The sequence below is a fragment of the Poromitra crassiceps genome (genome assembly GCF_964638095.1).
Source record: "Poromitra crassiceps genome assembly, chromosome: 7".
Lineage (NCBI taxonomy): Eukaryota > Metazoa > Chordata > Actinopteri > Beryciformes > Melamphaidae > Poromitra > Poromitra crassiceps.
In genome coordinates this window covers 45411389-45427018 of record NC_139628.1, presented here as the reverse complement: position 1 = coordinate 45427018, position 15630 = coordinate 45411389, and the positions used below count along the sequence as shown (strand labels likewise).

Below are 15630 nucleotides of genomic sequence, written 5' to 3'. Positions count from 1 at the left end.
TTGCTGGACGAACATACATGCACAACCATTCAGACACCACCCAACTACCAGTATCCTAGTTCAAAAGCAAAAAAAAAAGGTGGGAAGAAAACTGACAAGGATAGAACAAAAAGATTGTCCCTAATACCTAACTGTGAGTCTTGAATGAGGACCAATGTACAGAAGAATCAACTGAAACAAATTCTTAAAAAAAAAAAAAAAAAAAAAAAAAAAAAAAAAAGCCTAAATGGCATTACTCATAGACATGGAGAACATATTTTTTTTAGTTTTCCTATTTTCGCTCACTTTTTTGTTGATCTGATTGGTGATTACACAAGGTTGAAGTTAGTAAATGAAAATCAGCAGGGTTAAGGGTGGGTTGTGGAGGGGGTGTGTCCTCAGAACAGTAGCCTACGGTACATTTTCCAGCTCTGGGATGCCCCTGAATCTTTGCTGGTAGAGGTCCAGTCACAAAGGGAGAGGCACTTTCCTCTCAACAATTCGGCGTCCTCTGCAAAACTGGAGTATTCAAATGTTGCTGCTCCCTGCACACAAACATCAAGCAAAATGGAAACCCTCAAAAGTTATCATGGGCAACTGTGTACATTTTCAAGTGCTGCAGCCACTTGTATCAGTGGCATGTGTCCGTCCGTTATAGCAGAGATGTGAGAGCATGGGATTTTCCTGCTTGAGCCAAGACTACAAAACAATGTGATAACTGTTTAGTTCCATTTTTACTGTATTATTACTAACCCACTTCTACTATTTATTCAAAACAGAAAAGTAAAAACACATCCCTTCCTCCTCCCAGGAGAATCTACCCTACATCATGTGTTTAAAACTTATGAACTGGATATACTGTATACTATAGGGAATAATTAACTGTTAACCGGCATTAAGAAAGGAGAATAATTATATTGAGGGCTCCCCCTTGAGTGTGATGGGAGGGAGTCTAGTCTTGCTTAGCCAGACCTATCTCCATCTTCATTTTACACTGCAGCTAAAACACCAGTGGTCATGTTAACGTTAGGGCTGTGAATCTTCACTGGCCTTACGATTCGATTACGATTCATCCGTCAACGATTCGATTCCACGATGCATCTCGATACAGCTCAAAGTATTGCAGCTCCAAGTATCAAATCCTCAATTTTCTGTACTATTACTGCACATGGCTACTTTTTCATCAATTAATACAAGCAGTCAGATAAATATCAAGTCCCTTTTTTTACTTAGAAAGTGCTTTAAAATCTGAATGTCAACAGAAATTTAAAGAAACGATTCATCTGTCAACGATTCGATCCAATTCGATTCACACGTCCGCACCGCGATGCATCGATTATACGATTAATTTTGACACCCCTAGTTAACGTTAGCTGAAACTGTCAAGACCGCCCAAATGGCTAAGTCTTTGCTCTTCAGCGCAACTGCTAACAAAACGTTCTGTCCAACTTACAGGTTAGTTTTTCGAGCAGACAACAGTGTTGTGGAACAAGCAAAGGCTTACTAGATATTTGCAATGCATGTATCGTATAATCCATACTGCCTTTACAGTTATGTAAAATGTCGTATCTCCCGAGTCCCGAGTCCCCACCGGCCGGCACTTTCACTTGGTTAGGTCGTTTTGTATTGATGGTGCGTTTTGTAGTCACCTCAACAGTTACACGGCTAATTGTATTGGGTGATCATGTATTCAAATGTAATCTTGTAAAATATGAATAAAGAAAGGGACTAAAACCGATTATGTTGAGATAAAAAAAAAAACATTTTAAAATTTAACATGCTTAAAAGGCATAGAAAAACAAAAAACAAAGAAACCCCAAATTAAGCACTCATATCGCTACTCTGTATTAGGGCTGTCACTTTTCATTCAAAATTCGAATGCAACTTCGAATGTGGGGGAGGGGTTCGTGTTCGATATGTAAATTGACTGTTCGAATTTTTTTTTTTTTTTTTTAATTATTATTATTATTATTATTATTATTATTATTATTATTATTATTATTATTATTATTATTATTATTATTATTATTATTATGAACCAAAATTAACCAACTGCTGCTTGCTGGTAATGTTAATCCCATGTCAGAAAAAGTCTCCAGATTTGTCGCGTTAGTCTCTTCTGAGAAAGATTGTCTCCAGGGTCTGAAAAGTTGTCTCGAGTTGGATGCAGCCAAGTTTGTGAGGCAGTGTTGTGACTGTGAGCGTCCAAGCTAACACGTCGGGCTGATGCCCGGTGGCCTGGACTGATTTTTTTTTTTTTTTTTTAATTAACCAAAAAACTTCGAATATATTCGAACGAATTTCGGGCAATTAAAGTTCGTTCGAACTTTATTTTGGGAAAAAGTGACAGCCCTACTCTGTATCGGCAAGTACCCAAATCTAACGACTCAAAGTCGTACTTGGTCTGCAAAAAAAGTGGTATCGGTGCATCCCTAATTTAATGAGCCACATACAAACAGAGTTGTGATTCAGAAAAGGACGTGCATTTAATAAAATAGTGAATATGACACAAAACCTGTTTTTGGAGAGGTATTCAAATGTGCATGTTTACCTGTACATTGAGATCCAGGGAAAATGGGGGAACAGAGTGTGTTCTGCCACCAGCGCTCATCTTGCTGGTTGCCAGTCCCTCCCTGTCCACTTATGTTCAACAGAGGGAACTAAGTATGACAAAAAAAAGGGAAGTGGTTAGCATTAGTCTTTCACAAACCAGACATCATTTTCAGAGGTGAGAGGCGGAACCCATTTTACAGCTGATGCTAACCACCATGAAATACAACTGCATGCTTACATTTCTGCTCAATGCTCTTGCACACTGAACACACCACAATTAGGATTGGGGCTGCAACTAACAATTATTTTCATTGTTGATTAATCTGTTGATTATTTTCTCAATTCATCGATTAGTTGTTTGGTCTATAAATGTCAGAAAATGGTGAAGAATGTCAATCAGTGTTTCCCAAAGCCCAAGATCCTGAATTGTCTTGTTTTGTCCACAACCCAAACATATTAATTTACTGCCATAGATAAGCAAAGAAACTAGAAAATATTAACATTTAAGAAGCTGGAATCAGAGAATTTTTACTTTTTTCTTTTAAACAATTTACTCAAATCGATTATCAAAATAGTTAATTTAAAATAAATAATTAATTTAATAGTTGACAACTAATCGATTAATCATTGCAGCTGTAATTACCGTAGTATGCAAAATGTTAATTGATTCTTACCTCCGGCACATCTCCAACCAAGTCATAAGCAATCCCACACTTGGGGATCTGACCTGCTGGGGCACATAAGCAGGTCTCCTTTTCTCCTGAAGATTCCTCCTTTTGAATCTTGTCGACTGAGACGTCCTCCTGCCCGTCTGCAGTCGATGCGGTCGCCGCCTTTTCGCAGTCTAAGCAAATCTCTTGCTCAGCAATTGGCAGGAGGGTACTCGTGCCCTCCTGTGAATCCAGAGAGGTCTGGGCACTCTTCTCCATGCCAGACTTCTTTAATCTGGGTAAGAATTTACCAGATTCCAGTTCTGACTTCCCATAATAAGGACCCTCACATTCTGCATCCTCCTCCAGGGGTTTGAGGTCCGCCTGAGGATCATCGAAGACGTCCACCGGCGCCGGGACGGGAAAACTCATCTCCTCTTTCTCGGACTCGGCCTCCGAGTCAGTTCCCACGCCAGGAGACAACTCTGATGCCGATATTGGTCGGAAATGAGTCCTGGGGGAAATGCGGATGGCCCTATACTGCGTGCGATTGATGCCATAAATGCGTGGGTGGAAGGCTTCATTCTCAGAGTCCGAGCAGAGGATAGATTTGGGTTTGAACCCCGGGCTGAAGGAAGCCATGTCCTCGGGCTCAAAAGAGCACTCGACGTGGAGGACTTGAGAGAAGGGATTGTTCAGGTTGAAGGACGCAAACGGCTCCTCGCTGTGCAAGCCTCCGTAGGATCCGAGTAAATCTTCATGGAAGATGAAAGAAAATCCCTTATTCAATCCGTCTCCACCGGCTCTAATGGCCTGGTCACTCTGCCCGAAGGAGACGAGAGGCCTCCACAGGGGCCTGTGCCCAGGGGCAAAGCAGCTGCCGGTGTTCATGAACACATCGGTGCCGGTGATGGTGAGCATGTCTGAGCTGGAGGCAGATGCGGCCGCGGCGGCACACTGCAGCAGGCTACCTTCCGTTTCACCGGGCTGCACGACGGCCCAGTTCTTATCACCGGCACCGCCTCGCGTCTTCAACTCTCCATACACCCCTCCTAGGATGAACGATGTACTCTCCTTGTCAGGGTTCATGTCCCAGGGCTTGGACGGAGTCATGTAGTCCCCAGCGCCATCTATCTTGGAGAGCTTGTTTTTGGCTACGCCCTGCTCTTCCTTCTTGCCGTCCCATAGGTGATACTCCGACCGCTGCACTGCCTTTTTCTGAGGTAACTGAACTGGACCTCCTTTCGCCGGCACCTCCAGACAGCTGCAGTAGCTGCTCGACTCGTCTGAGAACAGCCCCTCGGTTGGCTTCTCTGATCCCGGCGTCGACACGACAGAATCGCCATCTCCAATTGCAGTCCAAATATCCTTTATGATCCCTGAGCTGTAATCATCACTCTGTTGGTTTGGGCTGTCCGAAAACATGCCAGTGTTGTACTGTTTGCTCTCATCCTCTTCCAATGCTATGCCACAAATGGACTCCAATTTAGATTTCTTGGTGAAGGTCTGATTGGATGGCGTGCTCACGTTGGCCTCCTCACACTGATGGCCAGTGTCTTCCTGCAAAAACTCTAGGATTTCATCCTCTAGATAGGTACCGGAGAGAGGAGGGATTATACAGTCAATCTCTTCATTGCCAATTTGAGCGGCATCCTCTGTTGGAAGATTGCCTTGCTCATTGTCTGAACGCGTCTCCTCCGAATGCGACCACGGACTGCAAGTTCGCGTTGAAAGGTTAGAACAGTGTTCAGTTTCGTCAAAGGCACTATTTTTGGTCCATATTAGCAAACGAGACTGCTTATTAGAATGTGGATCGAGACAGCTACTTGAATCAGTGTTGTTTTCGTGACCAGCGGTGAGTGAGTCGCGGGGAAAAGGTAAAGTGGGGCTGTCGTACTGCAGCTCAAAAAGAGAGAAGCAGGACGAGTTCAAGCCAGGTGGTTCACTGGTGGCTTCAGGAAGATGTGGCTCCTCCAGACTTCCAGACAGCTTGCTCAGGGTGAAGGAAACGCTATCAAGGAGAGGGGAGAGTCGAATGGGAGAGTCCCCTACAAAGCTTTCTCCGTCTATATCTTCTGAACTAGAGGGCGAATAACATCCCCAGACTTGAGCCATGTTTTCAAGATCCTGCATTAAGAATTCAACAGATCCCGAAGCCTCCTGCAAGTCTGCCCTTATTGCACTTTCCCCTTCCCGCTCAAAGCCATCTAACACTAAACAACATTCTGCCTCAATGTCGCTTTGCTCTTTGCTTTTCTGTCGAATCATGCTCAAGATCCGGCTCTCTTGTATCGAGTCTGAGGCACTAGTATCCAATATGGATTGATAAATATCAACTTCATAGAAGTGAGTAAATTCAGACAGATGCGTGTCATCTAAATCTCCACTATCCTCTGGCTGAGGGCAGCTTGAGGTCCCGGTGAGTTCAGCAGCTTCGTCCTCCGCTTCGCCGGGTCCTTCCACAAAGTGTCCGTCCACAAATGAGCCCGCTGCAAGGTACGTCCTCTGGTAGTTATCGTTGGCAATGCAGATTCCCTGTATTCTCTCAGGTAACCCCTCCATGTCAGGTAACCTCTCCTCCATGTCAGCGGACAAGGCGAAGTCATCGGGAGAGTCCGCCTTGCTTCGGTATTTTGTTTCCAGCTTGCTTTGTCTGCTGCTGAAAGGTACAAAATACTCTGTAATGGGCTCCGTGTACCAAAGTGGCTCCTCCATGTACTCATTTTTGTTGCTGCCCTCAACTCCGGACTCTTTTGCTTCCACCCAGCCTGGATCTTTACGAATCTCCTTCAGCGGCCTCTTCCCCTTTTTGTAAAGCTGTGGTTTGGCAGGGCCTCCGGGGGCACTGCTGCTGCTCCCTCCCGTATTCCTTCGCTCCTCTTTGTCGATGACCTTTAGAGCCAGCTTCACCTGCCCGCTGTTGCGCCCCCTTTTACCCTTTGCGGCCTCCCTGGACTTGTGCCTGATTCTAACTGCCTTGCTGCCGGACGATTTCGAGTCACCTTGGTTCCCGCTGGAGCTCGAGCCCGCCTCGCTAGAGCCAGAAGACCAGGATCGGGGCCGGTACTTGCCCTCGGATCTGTGCCTCGTCTGTCTCTTTGAGTGGACGGCAGATCGGTCCTCCGCTGTTGCGCCGCCATGGTAACGGTTTTCTTTCTCCTTCTTGCTGCGTCGTTGCTGGCCTCTCTCGTTGGTTGCAGTAGTGGTGGGACCACACGCCTCGAGGTTTATCTCCTTGGCGGCTTCGCCCTCACTGTTGCAATCTTTTGGGGAGGGGGTGTCTGTGCTGGTCTGTGGGGCGGCAGAGGACGATGAACTGGAGTATGCACAGGCCTTGGCCTTGTTCCACACAGTCATGATCTCCTGGAGACAAACAGGTTTCTCGGACAGAGAAGGAAAGGCTTCATAATACCTAAAGCCACAATGAGGAGAAACACATTCCAATGCATTAATTATAATAACAACATGGTACAAATGTATGTGTTCATAATATTATGGTTCAAATGAGCCAGGTAACCAAATAATTGAAATTCATAGATACATTATGGCCATGATACTTACATTTCCACCTGGTCCTTTGAAGAAGGGGACTCAGCTCGCTCTGGAGACTGAGAGCCATCAGATTTCTTCCGAATCTGTTTTTCCTCTGTAAAGTATATGATCATTGTATATTAGGAGAGTTTGTTTGTTTTCTCTTAGTATTTTGCACTGAATAGTTTAGTCCTAAATAGGGTAATAAAGGGAATGATCCAAACCTTTCTGTTTGTTTTGGATGTCCTTGAGTTTGGAGCAAAGCTCCTCAACCAGGCTCTCAATTCCAGAGTTCTATACAGATGGAAAAAGAACAGCTTTTTGAGAAATATTGTCTTGTTGGCCCATATATAATATACATACCATTTGCAACCAATTACAAAATATACTTTCTTTAAATACTGTGAACCAACACAGAGAGTGACAGTACACATGTTCATTTCATGATGCCAACAAATTTAGCCATGGTAGCATTTCCTTCAAAACACTGTAGGGAATAAAATCTCTGTTACATCTTTTCAGCATCCAGAGTATTGTACTTGGCCTATATTGATGACATCTGTTGCATTTAACACAAATGTATTACCAGTTCAACTAATAACTTTTGAATTTGCCAAAATCAAGCCAGACTGATGCCAAAATATACATAACCCTAACCCTAGCAGCCTAAAGTATGAGCAAAGTACATGTTGCCAACATGAACTTTAACCCCAATATGAAATGAACGAATGAAAGGCACGGGGTTGACACAAGTGCTACCAGCTGACTTGTGAGAGCTTAGGCATGTTCTACCATGACTGTGTTATATTTAGCTATGGGGCAGAAATGCCTTCGAAAAAAGGGGGGAGAAGACTAAGCACAAGTGAATACCTCACTACATTATTTTAACACTGAAGCAATGGACATTTACCACATGCCCTATTTGCCCTACTGCCTCACTTGAGAAGTGTGACTTGAGAAATGTGATACATGAAAAAAAAAAAAAAAAAAAGTTCATAATCCACACCGCTGGGAAAGAACAAGTTAGACAACCATGTTCAAACACCTGCTCAGACCAAGGCAATGTCAAGAGAGAATACCCCTCAAGAGGATAGCCATCCACATCGCTATATAGCTTCAGCTAAGTACCAGCCCTGGCAGAATCTTTTAGCTCACTCGTGTCATTTCCTGTTCACTCTTGCAGAAAATAATATTCCTTCCCGTGCCAGCCTGTGAAAAAAAGCAAATCAACGTTTTCTTCGGCAGTCAGCTGACAGGCAGGCAGGCCGGCTCTGCTGCTCTCTGCTGCAGCATTGCCGTGCAGCGTGTGCTGCGTGCAGCGTGTGCTGGTTAAAAAATAGACCGCAGCAGAGTCCAGTCCCCAGAGAGCAGCTCGACACTCAGACCCCTCCCCCTTCTCCACTACAGCCTGCCTCTCATTCCACAGAGGAGAATGTCAGCAACTCCCTCGGTTGCCTTTTTATTCACAAAAAACTCTATGGAATACAATTGACTATGGTTGCATATTGCTTACATGCAAAGGACATTCTTTGAAGGTCATATATTACAAGTGAGAACACGGTATTGGTTAATGTCACGGAAATAACTTTTTTTTTTAACTTTCGACCTTAATATAACCTTTCGGGCGAAAACTAATTCAAGGTGTGGCAACTCAGCTAAATGAGGTGACCAGACAGCAGGCTTGTTTGAGATGCACAGCTTCGACCAGTGACCTGCTTGGACAAACGACTGCAAAGCTCCAAGCATGATGGGAAACACCTGGAGCTGAGCGCTCATTGGTTCATCACACACCCACCATGAAATGAGGAAAGTTCTGTTTTTATATCTATTGCAAGATGTCACTCCGTGAGCAGTCTGCATATCATTTAATTAGAGTGCTATGTTAGATTTTCCATAAATGCCAACCGCCGTTTAAACAAAACAGAAAAAGTCGAAAAAGAGCAGTGAAGGTGCACTCGGGAGTGTTCGGATTGTTGATGCCTCGTCCTATCTGCACTCGACTGCTCTCGTCTGTTTTCTCGGCGAGCAAGGAGTGAACTCAAACGAGCCCAGTGACTATAAAGGCTTTATGCAATGAATCTGTGTATGACATGACTGCACCTTTATAATCAACAAGGCATAGTTACAGTAACACCTGACACAGATAATTAAACAATTACACGCCCATGCTTTCTGTATTCTGAATGCATTTCATTCAAAAGTTTTATACAAGATGGGGCAAGCCAAATAGCTCCAGCTTTAATTAATGAGTAATGGTGATAGTTTGCATGCCTCCAAAGAAGTGGCTCAATTTAATGAGTAATTTTGGGGAGACCACACACCACAGAAATAGAAAACACTAAGGATACCGCAATGAAAAAATATATTTTGTGTGTGTGTGTGCTGCCGATCGTCTATGAGCCATATCAGCCAATACACTGCCATACCTTTTTTGTTTTATAGCAATATTATAGGTCGAACAGTTTCCATTTGACAGACATTTCACCCAATAAATTGAGTCCTGGTTAAACTTATCCACAGATTTTCTTTTCAGGGTGAAACAATAGGCTAACTGCTTCCTTTTTCCCCATCCCTCAATATGTACGTACGTCATCATTGTGTAAACAAACCCACATCATGGCATGAGTTCTATTGCTACAAGCCTATGGATTGTTTGCTGTGACATTTCGGTTTCAAAAACCGCCTTCAACAGTTATTTGTAATCGTTTACAACATGCTCCCAATTTCTCGCGTTTTTGTTATTAATATTAGCCTGTGTATGAGGGAATTGTTAAGCCGTCTGAGCGTCATCTTAATTTAAGTGTGGAACAGAGGCTGATAAAATTATGGGGAAATTCAGAGAATGAGTGTGACAGGTAAAATAATTTGACCAACAGTTGGTCGAAAGTGATTTCTCAAGTCTCTCATCTCTCTCACTTGAACACGGGGACAGCACGACCGTGGGTTCATGTCATCTCTTAAATTAATTCACTTCCTGAAAATCCCCAAAACATGGAAGTAGATCGACCATTATGTAAACAAACGCACATGGCCTGCGATGAATTGATGCATTAAATAAGCAGAGAATGACATGAGGGGAAGTAGCAGGCCTAACTTACTGTGACGTTACTGGTTTGCATTTGCGGCCGTTTTGGTGCCACATTAAATTTGTTGTGTTGAAACTTTTTACCTTGCTTACCCCACGCGCTATTTTATCCTGGCATTGATTACAGATGGCATTTGTTGTATCTGTCTCACCAATTTTGTCAATAGTTCCACACTGCCAACATGTTTTAAGTTAGCATGCGACACGGACAACAAACCCCGCTGAGAAATGGTCCACTTGTTTTGCATCATTGATCGGTTATCATAATTCTGCAATCTCATATTTAGACTGAATATTGGCCGATTCCGATTGCTAGCCAATCGACACTCCTAGAATCCACTTGAGAGTAAGAGCAATCCTCACACCACATACAGAGACATGAATGAGAATGAATTGGTTGCAACACTGGGGCAGAATGCTGCTTACTTCATCAGATGCAGAACGGAGGCATTGCACTGCGGCTTGCTTCTTCATTTCCTCCAGACTCAGGTCTGTCCCTCCTTTCTTCTTACTCTTGCCCCATTTCTTCCCAGTTCCCTTCTCCCAACCCAAGAAGATGTCATTTTCCTGTCAAATACAGACAACAGTTATTCACCAAAAATACTACGGAAACAGAAAAGCAGGCATGGGCAACGCTAGATCATCAAAATCATGAATGCATTACATAAAATATGATTATAATTATCTAATAAAAACTTGACGTTGTCTGTCTGTGTATCTTTTATGCACACCCACACCACAGGTCGAATTGGGCTAAACCATTCACATGGCGGTGGGTTATGATCTGGGGAAGGTCATGGGCAGGTGGGAAAGCCCTGTAAACCACATCACGTCCACACCCCAGCTCAGATTGGTCTAAAAATGTGCAAGGCGGTGGGTTATGATCCGGGGAGGTGACATGTTTTGCCTGTAGCTTGCAACTGCAGTCGCAGCTGAATGACATGATGAGCACATCAACAAGCTGCGCTCATGGCTGTGCTGCCAAGGCAAAACAAACCAAAGTTGGGTTTGCATTATCGGCTCCATTTATCGGCTCCATTTTCATTATCGGAATAATAAACAATAACGAAAAATGGACGATATTCACAGATAATTTATCGGATCGATCTATACTTATCGTGCATCCCTAATAAAATTAAATTTAATGTAACAATAAACCAAACACAAACAGTGAAAAATGTGATAATGAATGGGAGAAGTTATGGAAGGGGGAATTAGCCAATGCAACCAGTGGAATAATGTGAAATAAAGTCCTTAGATCATTGTGAACTTCTCCTGACATAATAGCATGTTCCACTATCTAGGGCAATGTGATATAGAGAGGCAAAGTGACCGCCTACTTCCTGCTTCAGCACTGTACCAGAGATTTTCATCCGCCATTTATTTTCCCATACACATTTCGTAAAATGCTTATAAAAATAGTTTTACTGGTTCAAACCAAACGTTACAGATATATTTAGAAACAGGGGAGATCGCATAACATTTCACTGGGACCAAAACGTAAAAAAAATGCGGGTTTAAAGAAAATATTTTTTCTGTTTTTTTAAGTTTTGGTCCGCGTGAAATGTTCTATGTTCTCTCCTGATTATAGCGTTAGCTGAACCGCTTGGTTCGACAAAGTAAAAATATTTTATAAGCATTTTACGAAATGTCTATGGGAAAATCAATGGCGGATGAAAAATTTCCGTGCCAGGTGATCTGACTGAAAATGTTCCCTTGCGGTTATTGGGACTAACCTGGTCCTGCAGGTCGTAATCGTAACTGTCATGCAGGAGAAGGCTGAGGACGTAGCGGGTGTAAATCATGGCATCGATCCCGCACTTCTCCAGCTCCTGGCCGAGCCAGCTTTGTACTGGACCCAGCGAGTGGAGCAGTGACATCTCGGAGGCAGGCAGGGGGCGCACTGGGGGGTAGGGGCAAGAGAGGCTTTCAGGGGGAGCAGGACCGTCTGAATCGGTGCTCACTGGACGCATGGGACCTCAGGTGTTGGCCATTCTCAGCTGGAGCGGCATGGTGGTGGGTGGTTCCTGTAGGGCGGCTGGTGGGGAAGGGTGTGGAGAGAAGGTGGGGGTATCACTCCAGCAGGACGCACTGAAGGGGCTCTACATGGGGAGGCATGTAGATGTTCTTTCTTCCTTTTTCTCTTTTTTATTGCTTTGAGCAAAAAAAGGGGGACTTTACTCGTCAGGCATGGCTTAGGCTGATGAAGGATATCAGCTGGTGAGCAAAACACAAGTCGTGTTTGCGTCTCAGTCGGAGGGGTCCATTTTGGGGCTACGTCTTACTTCACCGGCACAACCTGAAACAGAGCAAACAAACATGCATCAGTTGCTCTCTCGAATATGTTCAATGTTGAAAGCAGGTATCCCACAGCACTAAGACAATAGTCAAAGAGCTCATTCACAAAAAGCCCAGAGTCCAACATAACGTCAAGAAACAAGGACTACTCGAAAAAAGAAAAATGTAATAAGAGAAAAAGGCCAAGGCATGTAGTCACTAGGGCTGTCAATCTTCCTCTATAATCCAATTCGATTTTCAGCTGCTTTATTATTTTAATATTTGATTTTTAATGAATTTTTAATTCATAAAAAAAGAAAAAGAAAAAAAAGTAAACATTTGTATTTTGTTTGGGTCTGAGTGAAATGTTACGTCTCTCCTGATTCTAAACATAGTTGAATTGCTTGGTTTGACCAAGTAAAACTATATTTATAAGCATTTTACAAAATGTCGATGGAAAAATGAAAGATGAAATCCCTTGGTTTGTATGGTTTGTATGCTGAATGCAGAAGAGGACATGACTTTGGTGCTGCTATGCGATCCCATGGATGTAGGCTATGAAAAAGAACATAATGCACATAATGTTTGTAAGTAAGGTTACAATGAAATCCATACACTGAACTTTTAAACTGGTTATGAAATGCTGGTGCATCTATGAGCAAATGAGACCATCAGCGAGGGGGGATTGGATTTTCTTTATCATTATTGACATGCCTGGGCAGGCAGCGCTCAGGACCGGAGTAGGCTGTAGCGGAGGAAAGCAGCCACTGATGAATAAAAGCCACTGATGAAAGCCACTGATCACTGAAACCACTGATGACATCACTGATGACATCATCAGTGAATGTGATGGTATGATATCATTGATGACATTACTGATGTCGCTATGACATCATCAGTTGCCCCAATTGCTCAAGTCAAGTGACATCACTGATGACATCACTTATGACATCATCAGTGATTTATGACATCACTGATGACATCATCAGTGGGACAAAAATTGAAACTGAGAACAGAGAAACATTGCCCACATGCTCCCTTTTATAATAAGGATTTGAATACCGAAATTCGTTTCAACAGCCCTAGTGGTCACAGCTTTCGGCAATGGAAATCATACCATTTTCCTTTATTTAAATAGGGCAATAGATAGGATGACAAATGTTGTGACAGATCCTGCCACAGCAGAGAAGTGTTGAGCTTTGTCCCAAAAGATGGCTTTTAATGACTGTTGATATATTGCTGCTACCAGCAAGCTAATGGGGTCCTGAGAGAGAGCATGGGCTCTATAATGCAGACAGCAGCAACATGACACATAATGGTGGTATGCCCTCTTTACAAGTAACAATGAGCAGGATACCAAGAATTACCACTCTGCTGACCTGCCACAGTACTACACCCAAAACACAGGCCTGGGGCCATATCTTACAATCTTATCTTGCAAGTTCAAGGGGAGAATCTTTGCTAGTTTCTAGCACTCAAAATCTTTTTAATTTTCTTTTAATTGGGTCAGTACATCAAAGGACGTGTTTCAGCGACCCAGTGGTAATTAAAAGAAAATATATATATAGATTTTGAGTGCTAGAAACTAGATTGAGATGATATAGATATTGAGATGACATTGTGATATTGAGAACAAGTTAAATTGTTAAGTTAAAAATTATTACTATGCAGTTCAATTATATAAGATGTAATTGTGAATGTTGTAGCATATATATATATATATATATATATATATATATATATATATATATATATATATATATATATAGACACATACATACATACGGTACATATTATCTTGATATTGACCTCAACTAGCCCTATCCTATATTTTCCTCAAAATACTGCAGACTGAAAGCAAACTCTAGGATCTATGTGCAACTTGCAAGTATATAAAATATCCAAGTTATTCAAGTCAGTCTGTGTAATACCGCCATCCAAATGTAATGTAAATCGAGAAGTGACAGCAGCAGTTGTCGTGAACAGGTCTTTCTGAAAGACCTGGATGACAGCCAGGCTGGTTTTCAACAGTGTGCAGGCACTCTCCTTCCTCTACAGAAATGGTATTGATTAATATCACAGTTATAAAACAGCTGCAAAGTTTCAATGGGGAGCCATAAAGGCTAAAGCCAAAGAATGTGTGCTGGAATACTGTAGCAGTTGTGGCAGTACAGCAACAAGCCGGTGACATGAGTGTGTGGGCACTAGGCAGTCAGACGCTTGCTGTCAAGTGCATGTGTTTCATATGGTAGAAGTGGATTAGGGCACCAATGTGAAGCGCAAATGGAGGCTGCACCGATGTGATTGGCTGGCCTTTTCCTCACTCAACAGTGGCATAGGCTACCCGTTATAGTCGTCAAAAGGGCAAGATAAGGAGCTTTGCAGTACGTGACCATATCAGTTCAACAGTCACTCCGATTGCACAAAACAACGACATTGTCAGTATAATACGTCCAAGTGGACCAAATATGAAAGGTTAGCTTCATCCATAACTGCTAAATATGGCTGACCACCAGTGACAGTGAAAACCCAGCTGTTTCTTGTGTGCACACCCCGCTTGCTGATGACAACTTTATTACGATCTGTGATTATAAAACGTAGTTGGTCTGGCAAAGAATGGAGCAACAGAATACTTTGTTTAAAGTACGTTAACTTACTTGTACTTTACAATGGCTGTGTCGTTACGCTTAACTAGCATTCACTTATTTGACATTAACGTCAACTCGCTGGGCTTCGAGTCCCGGTTAATGCAAGCAGGGAACAGCAGTCAGGTTAACGTAACGTTTACGGCATTTGATTTGGTTTTGATTGGCGTACGTCGCTTAACGTTATGTTAATTTATCATCTACCCGTCGAGGTGGAGAGCTGAAATGTTTACTGCATTCTCAATAGTAGTGTAGTAAGCTATCTAGCGTTGGTTGCTTCACTTGGAAAGCGGATGGCAAGGTTAGCTGCACCACCGACCTTTAGCTAATGAGCCAAGTTAGCCAAGTTAGCTACTGAGGGCAGCTTGCCTGCTGTCATGAAACAATCTGCTTTACCTTTAGCTAACTGGCATCACCCAGATAAGTCCAGACTGAATATTATTTATTTAATTTGAACGAATAAATTGTATTAACATTAGTACAATGTGTGTGCGGGCAGCTGCTAACGGTTACGGTGAAATTAGAGCACTGACTGTTTCCCCATTAGATTGCTAGCTACCATTAGCATGTTAACGTTAGCCAAATCCAAATAGCATTGAGGCATTAATTAAAAAAGAAAACAGACCGTATGCAATTGTATACGTCAATAAACATATTGCAACGTGTCTTATTCACATTCAAACTAACGTTAGCTAGCTAGCTAGCGCGTAGGCTAACGTTACGCTAGTTGTTGTTGTGACCGAGGCGAGGGGAGGAGGAGGAGGAGCGGCTGCCCCGGCAGGCAGGCTATCTGGGGACTGTCAGACGCTTTTCCTTCAAAAATGTGCGCCATGTCGTCCGACGGTGAAGCAGTGAGCGGACTATAAAAATGCAAACCCAAACACGGAAGATACAACATTACACCACCACG

The 15630-nt window shown here is 43.0% G+C and overlaps 1 protein-coding gene across 1 annotated transcript in view; it reads right to left on the bottom strand.

The window, feature by feature from the left end:
* Positions 1–234: 234 nt before the first annotated feature.
* Positions 235–15630, bottom strand: part of kiaa0232 (KIAA0232) — a 15528-nt gene continuing 132 nt past the window's right edge. The window contains exons 2-8 of the mRNA XM_083639886.1: positions 11535–12097; positions 10225–10365; positions 6938–7007; positions 6744–6828; positions 3207–6594; positions 2531–2639; positions 235–524 (exon numbers count right to left, since the gene is read on the bottom strand). Coding sequence (XP_083496012.1) covers positions 508–524; positions 2531–2639; positions 3207–6594; positions 6744–6828; positions 6938–7007; positions 10225–10365; positions 11535–11771 — 4047 coding nt within the window. The 5' untranslated portion in view covers positions 11772–12097 and the 3' untranslated portion in view covers positions 235–507. The remainder of the gene's footprint in view (positions 525–2530; positions 2640–3206; positions 6595–6743; positions 6829–6937; positions 7008–10224; positions 10366–11534; positions 12098–15630) is intronic.